This window comes from Annulohypoxylon truncatum (genome assembly GCF_022578515.1).
Source record: "Annulohypoxylon truncatum strain CBS 140777 unplaced genomic scaffold F4807scaffold_38, whole genome shotgun sequence".
Lineage (NCBI taxonomy): Eukaryota > Fungi > Ascomycota > Sordariomycetes > Xylariales > Hypoxylaceae > Annulohypoxylon > Annulohypoxylon truncatum.
Genome location: NW_025953824.1, coordinates 1 through 17,449, shown reverse-complemented (window position 1 = coordinate 17,449; position 17,449 = coordinate 1). Strand labels below are relative to the sequence as shown.

Below are 17,449 nucleotides of genomic sequence, written 5' to 3'. Positions count from 1 at the left end.
AGTACTCATGACGAGTCCTCCGAAATAAGAAAAATATCAAATGAGCGATGAGGATTCATACTTCATTTTCTACTTTCCCTACTTACTATGTACATGATTTAGTATTGTTTACTAAATCAGTGAAATTCTTTTACGAGTTAGGTACAGCGCATCAATCTCAAAACGTCGACCTCAAGCAGGCTCTACAGTCCTTGGCACTGTCTCAGCGAGCCGATCCCCCGACTAGGCTTTCATCTGCCCGGCATTAACGAGTGTGATCTTCGTGCGTAAAACTCGCTCGTTTTGGCTATCCTACATCTCTGCTCCCTGGTCACATCTCCGTGCAGTCTGAGCTACTGGTAGATCTACAGCCTAACGAGCGATTCGGGTCGATTTAGCGACGCAATTGACATGGGCGAGGAGCTTAGGATACCGGGAATTAACCACGGCCCTAAGATATTGTTGTTCGCAAGGCAACTTCAGCCGTATGAGTTCATGCGCCTTTACAGCCGCGTAGCTTCGACCTGCCTTCTTTCAAGCTTCCACGAGCCTTACCTATGTTGTTCGTGTCTCCACATCATCAACGATCCTGTTATTCCCTTGAGCAGATGGGTCAAAATTCGTAATAGTATCTTGATTTGATGTTTATGAGTGCCTTTCTAACGTCTAACTTGTTTATGATAAGGCTAAATGGACTGCCGGTTCCAAATGATAAAGATCACGGCTGAGAATTGTGAAGGCTGTTCATGGTGGCTATGAAGGCCAGTGTCGCATCTAATGCAGTGACAACTGGCTTCGCGACGTATTATAGCAATCGTGATTGGCACCTCTATCCTTCTGGAGTGTATCACGGCAGTATACCTTTATCCAATGTCATTAGAAGGCTTTCTATCAGGCTCCCCAAATAAACGAGAAGTGGAGGCAGTGTATAGAAGTGCACAATTAGGTAGACATGTCTTACGGCCTTCTTGATAATAATACTCGCACTCACCTACCCTCTTCTATTCCTGCTTTTGATATATCGTACACTACAGATCATGCTCATTGAGATGTGGCAGAGTAATAATGGAGGCTCTCGTTGCCGTAGGCCTTGCGTCGAACGTGTTCCAGTTCGTCGAGTTTTCCGCCAAATTGATCAGCATTTCGAACGAACTCCGAAAAAACGCAGCCTCGTCTGAAAATAGAGACTATCGAGTAATTGCGACGCATCTAGAAACCCTTTCTCAAAAGATTAGCGATTCAGCTAAGGCGATCTCCCAAACTTCCACCACTGCTTCGTCGGAAGAGAAGGCATGTAAAGTTATCCTTATTTAGTATTTCTATGTTCTCGTATATTAACTGCAGGTGATGAGTTAGGATCTCCAACCAGTAGCCGACAAGTGCTGTGAACTTGCGAAGAGCCTCCTAAAACGACTCGAGACGTGTGGTATCCAACCTGGCCAGAATGCTAATCGACTCCAACGCGCCAGAGGGGCTTTCAGGGCCATCTGGAATAAACGAGAGATCGGAGAGATTTCTAGCAGGTTGGAGTATTTCAGAAGTGAATTGATTCTTTACTATGCATTCCAGACTAGGAAAACACAAGCAGATCAACAGGGGAGGCAGCCGAGTAAGGATGATATCCAGGCGGTCTTAGATAAGCTCGATGATCTCGGCCCTGTAATCGAGAGTGTGAAGCGTGGTATCAACGACAAATCTAGCATTCAACACTCCGAGTTATTGAATTCCATTGCCGAGGCGCGGTCCGAGAATGCCCAACTTCACACTCGAGCAGCGCAACAGGGCCTTGTGGATCAGACCAAGGTCCTTGACAAACTAGATAGCCTCCACACTTCCATGGCAACTCTGAATGTCGGCGTCCAAAATATTCAGTATCAACAGTCAAGCGCAATTGAATCCTCGGCGCAAGTAAAGGTTGAAAACTCGACCTTCCTTGCCGGCATAACCCAACAGGTTCCTCTAGCTAGCGACCCTGACAGCTCTCTTCGACATGCGTTGTGTCCTCTTTTGGAAGAGTATAAGGAGAAGTTTCTTGTGAAAGTCGAGGAAAAGTTCCGAGCGACGGCTCGATCTGAGTTGGACAACATGCTCCAACAAGCGTTACCTGCGCTTGACAAAATGCAATATCGCGGCGAAACAACACAACGAGATCATGGGGCGATAGTGGAGGAAGTCACATCTGAGACAGACCTAGATGATTTCGAATCTCGGAATTTCGAGATCGTCAACGCCAATAAACAAACTGATAGCCAATTCAATAAGGACAGTCTTACGATGATTTATCGAAAGCGTTGGTGGGTTGAAAATAGACTAGGGACATTCTCGCTGATCATTCTCGACCGAATCCGCTTCGACGCGTTTGGAATCCCAACAGAGGTGTACGAGCTTACAGTGCAGTTTAACCCATCGCCACGCTGGCTCTCTCCTGGCTGTTCGATTAGATACGAGAGCAAAACTGATGCTAGAGGAAGCCCGGAATTCGGTCTTAGGCTATCTTCGCATCGCGTTATCGATGACAACCTCATGGATGAAGTCCACGGTGCCATAGAACGGGGCGATGTCTCTCGCATCCGCGACATGCTATCGCAGAAGATCATTTCAACTTCAGATAGGACCGTTGCGGGTGCTACGCTACTTCATGTAAGTCTAAATGATCCAATAAGTGTGATGGGTAACACTGAGAAAAGTTAGGTTGCCGTGTGTTATGACCGACTAGAAATCTGCAAGACGCTGGTGCAAAGTGGTGCCGATATTAATGCGCGCAATAGGTACCAAACTTACTACAATCGAGGATACCATTAAATCGCATACTGACTCGGTCATTACTAGTCTCGGAATGAGTGCCATAGAATGCGCAATAATCCCTTCTATATTATGGAGTGATCGACAAGGCACAGACGCATTTCACTACCTCCTGGGTTTAGGAGTCGAGCTGGAAGGCTTCTGGTTAAACGAAGGCTCCCTAGTCAACTTAATCGCGTATCTTATGGCAATATTCGGTCCAGGAATATCGAAAAAAGACATCGATCTGCATTTGCAGGACTGGATGTCAATGTGTCGATTGGTAGACTTCGACTTGAATATTCCCGGCCAACGTACCTTTTTAGAGTGCATCGTGTATCATAATTCTAGGTATAAAGATAACGAGGAGGATCTTATGAGGCCGTATGATGCGGAGGTCCAATTTGATGCAATAACCCGCCTAAGAATCGGGAGTTCTGGCCCAGCAAATACTTCGGACATACCTGTAGCATATGCTGCTGCCCGTGTAGAAGAGATGCTTTGGGACGCCTGCGAAGAGTCACTCATAGCCGAGGAGGCATCGCCTGCGTTGTCGGTCTCCTATCGAGGCTATTATGCTCACCCTGCTGTAACCCGAAGCTTAAATTTCCTCGAACACGTCATATCGAAGGGAATTGCTCAGCGCCCAGACTGCATCTTCGACATTCACGATAATGTCACGATTTCGGACTTGCTCATTTACTCCCGCTGGACAGCCATATGGGAAGGGATATTAGAGGACCACGGATTTGACGTCAAGTGGGTATATGCAGAAGACAAGAAACGGCGACGAGTGGTCACAGGTGAAACTACAACCCACGAAGTCAGCGTCGGCGCCGATGCCTCCAAAGCCTTGGAGGTGAAAAGACGACGAGGTTACGAGAATTCCGACGACTAAGGTGATTATGAGAGGAGATATCTAGGTCTTGATTTCATTACATCAATCTCGTTTTAGAGGGCAAAAATGTCATTACAAACTTATGATCAGAAGATTTCATATAACTATAAAATATCGAAAGCAAGTAATCCGTGAAATGAACCAGCGACCAAGTCATAATTTTGCAAAACCATCGCGGTTACGCTATTATAGATACACGATGAATCCATACAAGTCCAACTTGACCTATTCCCTCTTAAAACGCCATACGATGAACAGCGTCGAGAAGTTTTCCAACCTAGCACCCACTCCTTTTTTCGTGACACCTTCCCTTACTCCGTTGCCCTCTATGTCGATCCCAAAAAAAATAAAACAAAAACGACAACTTCCCAAATCCCATTTAACGCCAGACCCTAGTTGTCTAACCATTTTACACCATGCTAGTCCTAATATTCACCCTCGGTGCTAGCTTTAGACCTTCAATGACTCTCAGCCGTCGCGCCCTCCGTAGCATGAGGTTCAATCGCGCCTGCCATCTCCGGCTCCCGAACCTCCGCCGCCTCATCGCCCGCCTCTACCGCGCGCTCAATATCGTCTTTGCCGTGGACATTCTCCACCGCCGCCACCGCTTCCGCGTCACCCATCCCCACGATATCAATCCAGCGCCACGCATCAACAACACCATGCCCGCTACGATCGAAAATCGCTCTATCATCACGAACCCCATCCTCCGGGCCCCTATCCCTCCCATCCCCTTCCGTCTCATCAACATCAACCCCGCCATCAACCCCGCCATCCATCGCACCAACCCCCGCGCCCGCGCCCGCGCCTCCCTCCCCAACATCCCCACCCATCGCCACACCACCGACCATCTTCCCCTCCCCAAAACCATCCACCAAGTCCGCAGCCCACGTGCGCGCGACCGGCACGCCGTTGGCGCGGAGCAGCTGCAGCAGCGCGCGGCGGTTGAGCCGGAGCGCGCGCTCGGGCTCCTGCGACCCGTACACGCGGGACATGAGCCAGGGGAAGAGGAGGCCGAAGTCGGACTGGCTGAGGTGGGCCGACCGCTCGACGAAGAAGAAGTGCGGCTCGGCGAGCTTGACGCCCGACCCCGACCCGCAGCCCGACCCAGAGCCGGAGTCAGAGTCGTAGAATGCTGTGGCGAGAACGCGCGACGCTGATGGGTCTGGCGAGAGCGCTCGTGCTGTCGCGTGCAGGTGCTCTGTCCAGTTGTGGAAGTCTTCGGATTCTATCGCGAGAAGCGCGTTGCCGCCTGGTGGTGGGGGTTGTGGCGAGGAAGAAGAAGAAAAAGAAGAAGAAGAGGTGGGCGAGGAGGAGCCCGCGGAGGAGGCGTATACGGGTAAGGGCAGGTCCCAGAGCGGCTTCGTGGTCTTGGCGAGCAGCGGGAAACACCACATGTCGAGGAGGATCGTGACGTTGCGCGGCGTGACCTGTCTGCGGATCGCGGAGTCGCGGGCCGGCACGTACAGCGGGTCGGCCATGGCCTCGAGCTCGGGGCGGCCGGCGTAGAAGACGGACTTGAGGAACTGGACGACGGTGGCGGAGCCGAAGCTGTGGCCGGCGAAGATGATGCTCCCCGGGTCCCGAACGTGCAGCTGGCCGGCGAAATGGGCAAGCGAGGGCGTGCTCTTGTTCAGGTTCGTCAGGGCGGCGCCGCCGTCGATTCCCAACAAGGCCTCGTGCACGAGGCCCATCTCCCACAGGCGGATGCGCAGCTGGTCGTTGCGCAGGGCGTGCGTCTCGTCGTTGGGGTCGTGCGCGATGCGGCGGTAGGGCACGACGCGCCGCGTGTTGCGCACGAAGTACCGGTCCTGCTGCGACGGGATCCGGATGAAGGATTTGACGGCGCTGCCGTCGCGGTGCTCGGGACAGATGACGACGACGCCGTGCGAGGCGAGCGACCCGACGATCTGCGAGTACGCGTTCCGGCTGCCGCCGAGGCCGTGCGAGAAGATGACCGTCGGCCATCGCTTGTTCGGCGTGTTGGGCTCGAGTACCGGCGCATTCTTAACGACTGGTATGTAGGTGTAGTGGAGATGTCTCGGTAGGAAACTATACGTAGATTTGCGATTAGATATTTTGCCACTTGAAGATCTGGTACACTGGTAAGGACGACTTTCGACTTACGAGACGGCTTGTGCCACTAATTGCCCAACTCCTAAGAACTGTATGTAGGCGGATAGATGATCGCGCTGCGGAGCCGGAAGCCATGTAATGCGCTTGCCCTGGGCTTCCGGATGCGCCGGGTAGAATATACGGAACTGGATCGTCTCGATATCGACCGCATTGTCTGGCGCTGGAGCTGGGGAGTCGAGCTCTGAAACTGGAATCTCAACATCGGCGGTACCGACTTTGTACGGACCGGTATACTCTGGAAAGCTGGGGATGGGATTCAGCCGTGATAGGAGAGAACTCCACTTGTCTGAGCTCGAGGGGTTTGCTGGTTGCGCCATGAATCGTCACCGGTGGCTTAATGTTACACAGAGGAGTATGTCGTAGCAGTCGGCGTTGGTTTGTATCAGATTCAATATTCGTGCTCCCTGTTGCTGTATGAATGAGTGACTCGAAAAAAGATAGACTCAAAGGCTCGCCGGCGCTAAAGGTTGAATAAAAGTTCGCGGAACACAGCCTCGTCGCTTCGCGTCTAGCTTGCTCGGCAAGTGTACAAGAACGGAAGGGCCTTAATAAAGTATTACAAGGTTATGCAGAATAAAGGTTTGTCTTTATTAAAAATAATATGCGAAGCATGTAAAATGCCGAAGGCGAAGAAAGTGCGAAGGGTATAGAAAGTTTAGTTTTTCTAAATTGAGATAATCGGGTGAAGGAGAGAAATCCCCTTCCCAACTTTCAAGGTTGAGAATAAACTACCATGAGCCAATGATAGTCTACAATTCCTTGGTCTCTTCAGCTTTCCTTAGTTGGATAACACGTCATCGACTCGCTTGTGGCACTGACACTCCAATACTTCCAAGTCATTATTAACTTACTACTAATATGTATGGCAATTTAAGATTCAATAAATCAGCATGCAATTATCATTTTCGTTTGAATTCATATATGGTCACACGATGGTCGCGTGCTCTAATGCGAAGTAGTTCCCGAGAGAAAAATTAGAACACCCGGCGGACCCGACTTAGATCGACGCCGGGAAGTAGCGTGGTATCGAAAACTTTATAGCTCTCCCAGCGGGACCCCTGGTTGCATCACTCTGCATTTACATGTGAAAAGATAATGATGGTGCCCTGAATGGCTTCTAGTTCCTGCAGATTGCCACCATACTTAATAGTGGATATGGATGCTTACACCATCATGGAATATTACATCAATGTGTATTATCATCGTATCTATCCATGGAAACTCGTCTAGCTCTGAACGGGCGCAACTCTGCGCATCCATAGACCCAATCAACGTGCTCCTTAGAGACAACCGGACGGATATTAACATACATACGTATTACATGTTAGTACACCTCGAAGATGATGAATTCAAGTTCGCAACATGACAAGATCATTGCCACTCAGCATCTACCTTCTCCCACTTGTCCAAGAATCCCTTGAAGAATTTAACACCCAAGCCGGGGTCCAATGATCCGCACGTCGCACGGATAGAATGCATGCTGAGCTGGGCCATTCCGGCGTCGATGGCTTTGACACCCATCGCGCTGCTTAACATGGGTCCGACTGTACCACCACTGCGGGAGTCGTTTCGGATCTGGAAAACTTGTGGCGTGCAGTCGCTTAATTCACAAACTCTGTTGATGATGGCGGTCGAGACCGAATCCGTAGTCATGTGACCGTTGCTATCCGCAGCGATGGAAATTCCAACGTTAAGCCGAGGAGTGTGATCTTCTAGATAACGGCCTAGGAAGTTGGGGTTCACGGCGTGGGTGACATCGGCCGATACGAGGAACGATTGTGCGTACGTCTGGCCCAGGACACCAGGGCCAAACGCCTTGCTGTCCCCGCATAGCGACTCAACCGTCCTCTCGATAACAGATGGTAAGAAATTACCCCTAGCACCCTGGCGTAGTAGAGAACCGATTTCTTCGTCGTCGAAAAGCGCGACCAGCTTTATGATTCCGTCATCGTCATTCGCTTCTGAGGCTAAGAGCCCCTCGAATGCGGCCCAACTGCATAGCTTATCATCGATCCTACCAGCGAAGATGAACTCTTTGTCCAATCCGCCCACTGTTGCTGGTTGAAGATCAAATAGCTCTAGTTCCCAATTCACAATTTGCGAGTAGTCTTCAATTCCAAGCTCTTTTGAAATGATCTTGACGAGTCTCGGTGGCTGGGTGGAAGCAAACGACCCAGACGGACCGAGGGGCTGGGCCGGCGTGGCTGTCGAAGATGAAATGTCAGAATTATCAAGTCCAATGATTGGCACTGCCTCGGTTTCCTTGTTGTTCTGACCCATTATACCAACACCGAAATGCGGCGCAAGCGTGGGTATTTTGGCAACTGTGTCCAATTAGCACGAGGAAACATAGCATCATCAATTGCATACATACTGGGCCAGTCAAGCTTAACAAGCTTGCTTGAAGTCTTGCCGGACTCGTCCCGTACAATAACTCTACCTCCGATGCTCAGATCTCGGTCCCACCAAGTTTCGTTTAGAGCACCAGCATAGGGTGCGACACCTAGCTGGACATATCCAGCTTTGGTTGGTTTGTTGCTGACGGGCTTGAGCTTTGCGGTCAAAGCATCAATATGACCAGCCACCATAGCTACACCGTTACCAGGTTTGTATGCTTTTCCGACCGTAAATCCAATAACGGATGTGCCATTTCGCGTCACGAAATACTTGCCACCAGCCTCGAGCTTGCCAGACCAATCCTCCCGTGCAGGAAGCTCCTTGTAGCCAAGGGATGTCGCCTTGTCCTTGAAATAACCAACGGCATGAAATATGGTAGGATTCTCCTGCATAAACTTGAGGAAGGGGTCGGTGAAGGCTTCGGGCTTTGTCAACATGACTTGGCACACGGAACAGGAGCTTCTGTCGTCCCTGAGCAGGAGGCCAATTGAATCGGTACGGTGGTCTGGTATGTCTCGGTAGCAGGAGTCGCAAAGAGTTAAACATTTGCAGCGAGCCAAGTCGCCTACGATGAATGCTTTTTCAGCATCGGTCATAGCTGGCTTCTTCTCAAAATCGGAAGGGTTGGCAAAGCTCGACAATCGGGAGGTGCTTAAGGAATTCGCCGCAGCAACGCTTCGTAGAGACAAGTTAGAGCTGCGCTGGCGCAGGAAGTCGGACGTGTGTCGAGTCATGATTGAATATGATATGGCTTTCGATTCGTAGACAGACTAGCTACCTAAGGTGTTTGAACAGAGTGCGAAGTTCCAAGGTTCGTTTGAACAGCGTCTACCCAAAGTTATTAAATAGTGAGTGTCTTAGAAGATCAACAGGAGAGAGGTTGGGAAATGAGGTCAACAATTCCAGAGCTCAGCCGGAATCGATAAGACAGTTTATCAGCTGCCCTTTCCCAGATGACCTCGTTTGTAACATTGAACCCACCTTCTATCTTCTCCTTGCAGGGGTTCTCCGTCAGGTACCCGCGGGTCTCACCTACCCACCTGAAGTACCTACCTGGTCATTTCAAGTGTGCATGTACATTCAAATCCAAACGGCAGGGCTCCCACTTGTACAAGCATGTTAAGACAAAATGCTCAGTCTTGCGCAAACAGTGATGATTCTTAACAATCCTCATAAAGGATACGTAAGATACCTGGTTGGGGTTATAAATAAAATCAGACAAGAGATTCATATAATGCAACATGACTGTCTATGCAAGCGTTCCCATTGCTGGCATAGACGATATAAAGCTTGCATTTGTACTTGCGCCGTCATTGAAAATTACGAAGTGTATGGGATCGATAATATAGGATGGAACGACAAACGAAAAATGGTAAGACAGCATGGCTAGCGTAAAAAAAAAATTTAAGAGAAATTTGTGAGAAGGGACAGAGCACACTCGAAAAAATCAGTACAAATTTAACAAGTCTGACGAAATGCAAAAAGTGAATGTTGATGAGAGTGGGATTCGAACCCACGAGGGTTTCCCCACGAGGAAATCGCGTTAAGATTGAGACCTTAACCTCGCGCCATGGACCAACTCGGCCATCTCACCAATGAATTGTTGGAAGAATAACTTGTAAAAGATTAGATATAGGACGTGTCAAGAGTGATGGGAGACGGATAGATGCACCAATGAACATCTAGTTTCCCATTTAGGCAATGCGGGGCTGGCAAAATTTACTTGGTAGGTACGTCGACGGACTTCCGGGCTTCAGCTTCCGCGTTAGCTCCTCTATCTCTCTCCTACCCCGAAGTTCAAATTTAAACGGCGTCCCTCTTTGACCCAGAGTCATCTAATATGCCATAGAATGGTGATATGCCGCATTACCTCTAACGACTGACGATGTCTAAATCTTTGTTGACACCGTCTGAAGTAAGGTTTTCGGTAAAAGTAACAAAACTTGTGATAGCAAGCCTCGATAGTTTGGAACTACTCCGTTTTCTGTTCGTCTTACTAAATGCCTATCACATGAGCGTATATGTAACTTCTTTTCTCGAGTATAGCCTCTCTCAAGGATGCCTCTTACGCGTATAGACCCCACCAACTGTTCATGAAGCAGCTAGTACTCGATATACCTGTCATTGCTCTGATTGTAACCTAGGACCATACCTAGCCTTATCCTTGGGCAAGAAGTAAAGAAAAGCGTCAGCTAGCATCACTCCTAGACTGTAAATTCAATTCATAAGAGCTAATGATTTACTCAAGACTCTTATTAACGTCCGCATCATCTCAGCCTGGGTATCTACACCAACTACCTCACCCCTGAAACGGCTCGTAACTTTCGTACCTGCCTATTCATACCTACACTAGATCAATACTTAAACACCCTCACCTCCCCACTCCCACCCCCAGCGCCCAAGATCCCCCTATTCCTCCACCCATAATAAACCCTCAACCCCACACACCCAACCGCCACCATAAAAAGCAACGCCGCATTCGTCCAATGGCCCGTCGGGTACCCCCTCCCCGCCTCATCCGCCTTATAGATCCAGACGCCGACGATCTGGCCGGGGGCGCCGCCGAGCCCGATGTTGAGCGCGATCGCGAGCCCCACCGACGCCGTGCTGAAGATGTTGGACGACAGCCACCCCAGCAGCGGCGGGATGCAGGCGAAGGCGCCCGACGCCGCTACGATCAGGCACCCGTACCGCGACGCGTACGCGTCCGGCGGCAGCGCGGCCGAGGCGAGGAACCCGATCGCGCCGATTGTGGCTAGTGCCGCGGAGTGCAGACCCCGCGCGTTGAAGTGGTCTGCTGACCAGGAGGCTAGGATTTGGATTACTGGGTAGGGGGATAGTGTTAGCTATATCTCGATAATGAAAGGGGGGCATAAGATGGGGTAATGGTGACTAGATAGGTAGGTACGTACCGTAGGCGACGGCGTATGGAGGAACAGTCATGAGCTGCGCGCGAAGGTCCGTGTAGCCCAGGCCAGCCGTGATGGAAGGCGTGAATAAGGAAAGCGAGCTGAAGGGCGTCGAGATGCCAAAGTACACGATGTAGTGGCCCCAGAGCCTCCAATCTACGAGCGTGGCCTTGGCGTCTTCCCATGACATCGCCTTATCTTGCCCCTTGCTTCCCTCGACGTGTAGTCGTTGCACCGCCAAATCTCGCTCCTTGGTAGTCAACCACTTCGCGTCTTCGGGGTAGTCTGGAAGCAGGAACCAGACCAAAAGCGCGGAGAGGCAGGATGGTATGCCTTCGAGGATGAAGAGCCAACGCCAGGCCGAGAGCCCTCCGGCTCGGTTCATGTGGCCGATACCGTAGGCTATGGCGCCTCCGAATGCGCCTGCGAGAGTCGCCGAGGCCAGGATGAAAGCCACGCGGATACTACGCTCCTCGGTCTTGTACCAGAAGGTCAGATAGTACACCAGCCCGGGGAAGAGACCGGCTTCGAACACGCCAAGCAAGAACCGCACGACGGTCACGCTGGCGTAGCTGTGGACGCCGCCTAGTCCCATCGTCAGCGCTCCCCACGAGAACATGAGGAACGCGATCCAGCGGGAGGGCCGCAGCTTCTTGAGCAGGATGTTTGACGGGACCTCGAACAAGCCGTATGCTACGAGGAAGATCATCAGGGAGATCGTGTACTGGAAGTTAGTCATGCCGGTCTGCGTCATGAGGTCGTCGCCGGTAGATGCGTTCATGATTTTGGCGTTCCCTATGTTGGACCGGTCCAGATAGCAGAGGAAGTAGATGCCCGCGGACAAGGGCACGATGCGCTTGTCTTGCTTCCATCGAAGTGCCTTCTCTGCTTCTGTGATGGGTGCATTCTCATATTGGGCAACATTCGCACCGAGATCCTAAGGACTGTTTAGTCAAACTTTCACATTTTAGCAGGTATTGGGAAGCCATACCTCCTTCCCGCTCTCGGCATCGAGCACCGATTTCTGGTCCGCCATATCTTCGAGGCTGAATCTTGGCACTTAGAGACTCAACTCAAGCCTTTGCCAAGAGGAGACTTGGAGCGGGAAGAAGATAAAGAGCAAACTTGGCGACGGGCTGAGTCCGAAGACTTGGGAAGGAAGCCGAAAAACTCGGTGAACCCTGCAGGAACACGCTAGCATGGTAACAATACTCCTAAATCCTTGAGGGGGGTTGGTTGGGGGAAAATTCAGGCCGCCTGACGCGGGGATTGTGGAGATGAAGCTAACACAAATGAGGCGAATCCACTTCCGGGGTGTTGATCGTGGAGTTGGGAACTTAAACCGGATAGGGAGAGGTCATTCACGTTGGTTCTCTATGAAATACCATGAATTCATTAGGACTTCCCATCCTTGTTAGCCGAACTAGAGAGGGGTGAAGCTTGGTCGGTTGGTCTACATAGGATTAGAAACCTTCGGAATGCGGATATGTAGGCTTTGGAGTCCAACTGCTATGTCTTCGGAGTCTTGGTCCCGGTAGGAAATAGGCCAGGGACCTGGGTCCCACCTTGTGACTGACGGTTCAAGCTTCGATATTGCGAAGTCATTTTACTACGGAATTGTAGTTGCACGTAATGTTTATTTCCTGCTAACGACGTAATTACGGTATACTGTTAAGATGATGTTGTCGCTGCTTGTTGTCGCTTGCGTTACATCGGCTGATCCCCGTGTCCCGGTTCACCGTGGTTCGGAATACTCTTTACCGGTGTTCTCCAAATCGGTATATGTAGATTTTCACATTTGGGGTGCCGATTGGGTAGCTCTTTGTTTGAAATGAGTGATGTCACTTCCTTATGATTGACTTTTACAGACTTCGGGTAGGTGCTTATTGCCAAAGCTTGCATTGCTCTCGAAACTGCGTACGGAAGTAATAATTCTGGCGTGTTGATCTTCTACCTGATTCTTGGGCCTGTCTATTGGTCCAACGACCAAAAACTCTCGCCTTTCAAAGATGAAGGTCATTTTGGTTATTTCTTTGCTTGCCTTCGCGGTTCATGCTTTAAATAATAACACACCATGGCAAGCGGATGAGTGCTCGGAGTTCGCAACTTCACTCTCAACAAGCGATATAGGAGGGTCGATCTTGAACTCTTCTCATATCCCCGTCAAAGCTGTTAATATCAGCGGCACACTTAACATATTTCCATTATGCCGCTTGTTTGGCAAAGTCCCATATCCCAAGAACAACTCGATCATCTTCGAGCTCTGGCTCCCCGCAGCCGACAAGTACAATGGGCGATTTCTAGTTATAGGTATGATTCTGTTTCTATCCCCAATTCCTCCACCGGAACAAGCGAGGTTAAGAACAATTCATAGGAAATGGTGGGATGGCAGGCACCATTGACGAAGGAAACGTGATCCTCAACGTGAATAAGGGGTACGCAGTAGCAGGCAGCAATGCAGGTCATCTGGCTTCGCTCAACAACGCCGGCAATGGTGCTCCTGGGGTATATCTGCCGTACATGCATGACCAAGAGCAGGTCAAAGCATGGATACACAACTCCATCGCGTACTTCACGCCAGTCGCCAGGAAAATAACGGCGAAATTCTACCGCATTCCTCCAAGACGCAGTTATTATGAAGGGTGCTCTACAGGCGGTGCTCAAGGCTTTGCCTTAGCCCAGTTTCATCCACATCTGTTTGATGGCATCGCAGCGGGCTGTCCTGGAAACTGGTATTCTCATTTGGCACTATCATTCCTATGGAACGCTCAGGCGACTCAGGTAAGTTCAAGAAGCCTCTTCTAAAACCCCGTAACTAATAATCAAAGGGCTCGAATACCTTGCCGCAGACTGCGCTTGATCTCATAACCCAGGCGGTCTTAGCAAAGTGCGACACCATCGACGGGGTTAAGGACGGGGTGGTAGAAAACCCCTTATTATGTTCTTTTGACGTTTCATCACTGGAGTGTAAGGCACCGGTGACGAATTCATCCACATGTCTTACGCCGGCTCAAGTGGCGACGGCGCAGAAAATTTATACCGGCCCTGCTGATCTTCGCTCAAACACCTCTCTGTATCCGGGATTCTCGGTAGGAAGCGAGACAGAGTGGGCGATGCAGGAAGGTGCTCTAGCGAATGCCTTCTCGATTCCGATCTTGCAGAACATGGTCTTTAACCTGACATTTGACCCTTCGGCATTCAACTGGGGCACCGACATAGATGCGCTCAACGAGAAGGTGGGTACGTTCATCGACGAGATTAGCCCGGACCTATCAGCGTTGAAGGCAACTGGTGCCAAGATGCTCGTGTTCCAAAGCTGGACCGACCCGTTCAACGCCGCGATGTGGCCAATTCAACATCTTCGTCAGATCGAGGACTTCTTCGGCGGCGATGTGGGCGATTGGTTTCGGCTGTTTATGATACCTGGCGGTGGCCATTGCGGCGCAGCTGCGGGCTATCCCCAAGTTCCGGCGACGTGGCATGCGCTCGATGCTCTCGTACAGTGGGTTGAGACGGGACGGCCGGCAACGGAGATGCTGGGCACTGATCCTTCGGACAAGAGCTTGCTGAACAAGACGAGCAAGTTTTGCCCCTGGCCTCAAACAGCTAAGTTCAAGGGTGGCGATCCGAATAATTGGTATTCGTTTGAGTGCGGAGAATGAGTGGAAGATTTTGGAAATATTTAACTATTCGCGTCCATCTCATGTACACGGCATATTGAGAGCCGGAAGAGTAGGTATAAATGAAACGATCCCATTCCAGTAATATTTCCGAGGCCACTGTATATTTTGATATTCCCGTACCTATCCATCCGCTCAACTTTTTACAAACGAAGGACGCCCTGGTTCGATCTCACCATGAGAGGAGAGGTCGTATTCGGTTGAAGAATCGCTTCTTCTACCGTGACGATCTGTATGATGCTCTTCCCATTGTAACTTGACAGAGCGAAAATGAGAATTGCCAAGACGGCGTACGAGTGCGGTCACGATCGCGTAGTTTGTCGTAGGCCTTCCCAGCCGCTCTCCCGGTATTTTAAAACTTGTCATCCCGGGATCTAGCACTCCTTGGAGAGATCTTCCTAATTTCGCCAAAGCTTTCCTTCGTGCACGCCCTGACAGCGCCTCACCACGTGGTATCAAATAGTGTAAGACGTCCATCATGGTCATTTCCCCAAGTGATACACGCAATTGAAGTAGTTTCGTCTTTTCAAACTCGTATTCAAGAAATAACCCAAGAGGCAAATCGTTAGGCCCCTTAAAGATAAGAAAAAATCGTTGGAATCCTTCGGTCTGGACTTGAAGTGTGATCCGAGTAGTCAGGGAGATGGCATTTGCCGGGGGGTAGACAGCATCTAGGCTGAATCCCTCCTTGGTCAACATTTCAATGTCCACAAGATACTCACGATAGATCTTATGCGACGGTTTTAGCAAGACGGATTGGATGTTTACACCTTGAATGTACACCCTCGTCCATTCAGCATTCCAGCATAAACTTTCAGGTATAAGAAAAGGAGGCCATAATAAAGCACGTTCGTATATATTAAAATCGCCCCTGGATTCGTTTGGACGGTATAGTAATGGAAGCGCTATGACAGTTTGGTCTGTAGAGCCCGTTCTCTCGTTTTTTAGTCGCCGCAGCGGCGAGAGAAGAGAAGCCAACGTCAGATCCGAAGATTTTCGACGATGAAGAGGGAATTCTGCACTTGTTCCGAAGCAAGCAAGTTTTATGTTCTTGTCAACTCCTAGAAGGAGAAGCTCAACTTCCACGCCGTTGTTAGTGCATGAAAATGTGGAGAGTACATTATTCCTTTCCATTTTTGGAGGGGAGCTGAAGCCTGAAAATAACGAAACGAAAGGTGCTAACGCCCAGTCGCTTGTAGAACGCCAGAATAAATCTTGGCACGGAAGTCCGAACCCCCATAGTAACAACGTGGGATCATTATACTGTCGAATATATTCCCGTTGGAGCCGAATGAACGCGCTCTCGCCCTCTCCGTACAGAAGTGGCATATTGACACCAAGTATCCCCTTACCGAGTATTAGTAAAAAACTGCCTACCTAGTCAACGGCGATACCACTATACGTACCAATAGACAATATGCCATGTCTTCTTTTTTCGTGGTTTGGCGATGGGCTGCCCATGAGAATCTTTCCGCTGCGGTAGCTCGATGTATTAATCGTCTATCACGGAGGATACTCTCATTTATTCTCGTCGCAGCTGATAACATGGAGGTGATATCCGACACATGATTAGAGCTCGCGTTTTTGCTTGTGAAGCCGAGCTCATGCCAATGATGATCGAAGAAAAGAAGGTTCGCCGGAGCTAGCAACTCCTGGAGCGTCCAGCCTCGAGCAACCCAGCGGCTGTTGCTCAGAAGGGTGCCATCGATTTGCTTCCCTTCGTCAGCCTCTACGTCTGCTAGATAGACATAGCAAACTGCAGAAGCCGAATACCATTGATACATTGAATTGATGGCTTCTGAGAGCTCCGAAGAGTCCTTCTTATCGATGCAGCAAGTGTCGATCCAAACGTAATCATATCCATCTTGAACGGCTCGAACACAGCAGCCTTCAATCTTGCGATACCCAGTTTTAGACTCGTAGTCTTCGCTCTGTAGATCTTGAAACGTCACCTCCTCTTTACCCCATGTATGGGATAATATCGCGTATTTTGGGGTGATATCTACATCGAAAAACTCCTCTAAAAGGCGGGTATGGGCATTGAGAAGGCGCATACTGCGAAATTGAAACACGATGAGGCGAGATGTGAAGACATTGCGAAATATCGTGATCTTAAGGTTATTGGGTCCCTCCTTAAGGTACGAGTTCTTGGGGCGTATGCCCACAGCGGCACAGCCACCAATCAAGTTCATACAGGGGTGCCATCGACCCATTTAGGGCATCCATCGACCTAATAGATCATCGACGTAGGCGTATTGCGGCGTGCAAGAGGACACTGTAATGTCATCCAATTTTTTGACCGCAGGACTGACTGTCTAGCACGTGAACTTATGATAGACCAGGATAGACCTTGCCAGTTCATCCCCTGGGATGCAATGCCATTGACACTTTCTCTCCTCTGGTATGATTCGGTGGGTTCCTCTAGAATTAAAGACCGACGGCATAGAAGTCGTTTCCAAAAACTTCATACTGTCGTACAACATGTGTCGTGCTCCGGAAGATGCTTTGGAAGGGCTCGCTCACGTGATCAAAAGGGCGCGATCATGTAGATTTCAAGCGGCACAGATCCTACACAGCAGGGTATTAAAAATACTCGACTAGTCGAGTATTGTGGGTCTTACTAGACTAGTACTAGTATTCATGGTCAAAATACTAGTACTAGTTTGAAA

The 17,449-nt window shown here is 50.0% G+C and overlaps 6 protein-coding genes and 1 non-coding gene across 7 annotated transcripts; 2 read left to right on the top strand and 5 right to left on the bottom strand.

Annotated features, from left to right (window-relative positions):
- Positions 1-975: 975 nt before the first annotated feature.
- Positions 976-3,722, top strand: F4807DRAFT_440901 (uncharacterized protein). Its single transcript, XM_047999334.1, has 4 exons — positions 976-1,269; positions 1,336-2,619; positions 2,671-2,747; positions 2,809-3,722. The coding sequence occupies exons 1-4, from the start codon at positions 1,045-1,047 to the stop codon at positions 3,656-3,658; spliced, it is 2,436 nt and encodes an 811-aa protein (XP_047850421.1). The 5' UTR covers positions 976-1,044; the 3' UTR covers positions 3,659-3,722.
- An 8-nt stretch (positions 3,723-3,730) lies between these two features.
- F4807DRAFT_245894 (PAF acetylhydrolase) lies at positions 3,731-6,525 on the bottom strand. Its single transcript, XM_047994339.1, has 2 exons — positions 5,786-6,525; positions 3,731-5,710 (listed from the first exon to the last, which is right to left on the bottom strand). Exons 1-2 carry the CDS (start codon positions 6,109-6,111, stop codon positions 4,117-4,119), a joined length of 1,920 nt encoding a protein of 639 aa, XP_047850420.1. The 5' UTR covers positions 6,112-6,525; the 3' UTR covers positions 3,731-4,116.
- A 1-nt stretch (position 6,526) lies between these two features.
- Positions 6,527-9,122, bottom strand: F4807DRAFT_245912 (aminopeptidase I zinc metalloprotease-domain-containing protein). The gene is made up of 2 exons (XM_047994341.1): positions 8,169-9,122; positions 6,527-8,118 (listed from the first exon to the last, which is right to left on the bottom strand). Exons 1-2 carry the CDS (start codon positions 8,923-8,925, stop codon positions 7,166-7,168), a joined length of 1,710 nt encoding a protein of 569 aa, XP_047850419.1. The 5' UTR covers positions 8,926-9,122; the 3' UTR covers positions 6,527-7,165.
- Positions 9,123-9,683: 561 nt separating this feature from the next.
- Positions 9,684-9,785, bottom strand: F4807DRAFT_t130. Its single transcript has one exon. It is a non-coding gene; the product is annotated as a tRNA-Leu (tRNA).
- A 621-nt stretch (positions 9,786-10,406) lies between these two features.
- On the bottom strand, positions 10,407-12,471 carry F4807DRAFT_245849 (MFS general substrate transporter). Its single transcript, XM_047994338.1, has 3 exons — positions 12,092-12,471; positions 11,104-12,037; positions 10,407-11,015 (listed from the first exon to the last, which is right to left on the bottom strand). The coding sequence occupies exons 1-3, from the start codon at positions 12,134-12,136 to the stop codon at positions 10,546-10,548; spliced, it is 1,449 nt and encodes a 482-aa protein (XP_047850418.1). The 5' UTR covers positions 12,137-12,471; the 3' UTR covers positions 10,407-10,545.
- Positions 12,472-13,109: 638 nt separating this feature from the next.
- Positions 13,110-14,762, top strand: F4807DRAFT_464126 (feruloyl esterase; the record flags this gene model as incomplete). Its single annotated transcript, XM_048002078.1, has 3 exons — positions 13,110-13,410; positions 13,475-13,881; positions 13,929-14,762. The coding sequence occupies 3 exons, from the start codon at positions 13,110-13,112 to the stop codon at positions 14,760-14,762; spliced, it is 1,542 nt and encodes a 513-aa protein (XP_047850417.1).
- Positions 14,763-14,915: 153 nt separating this feature from the next.
- Positions 14,916-17,304, bottom strand: F4807DRAFT_470510 (HET-domain-containing protein; the record flags this gene model as incomplete). Its single annotated transcript, XM_048002826.1, has 2 exons — positions 16,187-17,304; positions 14,916-16,127 (listed from the first exon to the last, which is right to left on the bottom strand). Exons 1-2 carry the CDS (start codon positions 16,991-16,993, stop codon positions 14,916-14,918), a joined length of 2,019 nt encoding a protein of 672 aa, XP_047850416.1. The 5' UTR covers positions 16,994-17,304.
- Between the last annotated feature and the right edge of the window lie 145 nt (positions 17,305-17,449).

Coding starts and splice junctions, on each gene's coding strand:
- F4807DRAFT_440901 (XM_047999334.1), top strand. CDS start 1,045: ATGGAGGCTCTCGTTGCCGTAGGCCTTGCGTCGAACGTGTTCCAGTTC. Junction 1,270..1,335: donor CTGCTTCGTCGGAAGAGAAG/GCATGTAAAGTT, acceptor GTGATGAGTTAG/GATCTCCAACCAGTAGCCGA. Junction 2,748..2,808: donor GATATTAATGCGCGCAATAG/GTACCAAACTTA, acceptor GGTCATTACTAG/TCTCGGAATGAGTGCCATAG.
- F4807DRAFT_245894 (XM_047994339.1), bottom strand. CDS start 6,111: ATGGCGCAACCAGCAAACCCCTCGAGCTCAGACAAGTGGAGTTCTCTC. Junction 5,711..5,785: donor TTAGTGGCACAAGCCGTCTC/GTAAGTCGAAAG, acceptor ATCTACGTATAG/TTTCCTACCGAGACATCTCC.
- F4807DRAFT_245912 (XM_047994341.1), bottom strand. CDS start 8,925: ATGACTCGACACACGTCCGACTTCCTGCGCCAGCGCAGCTCTAACTTG. Junction 8,119..8,168: donor TGTTAAGCTTGACTGGCCCA/GTATGTATGCAA, acceptor AATTGGACACAG/TTGCCAAAATACCCACGCTT.
- F4807DRAFT_245849 (XM_047994338.1), bottom strand. CDS start 12,136: ATGGCGGACCAGAAATCGGTGCTCGATGCCGAGAGCGGGAAGGAG. Junction 12,038..12,091: donor ATGCCGAGAGCGGGAAGGAG/GTATGGCTTCCC, acceptor AACAGTCCTTAG/GATCTCGGTGCGAATGTTGC. Junction 11,016..11,103: donor TCCATACGCCGTCGCCTACG/GTACGTACCTAC, acceptor CCCCCTACCCAG/TAATCCAAATCCTAGCCTCC.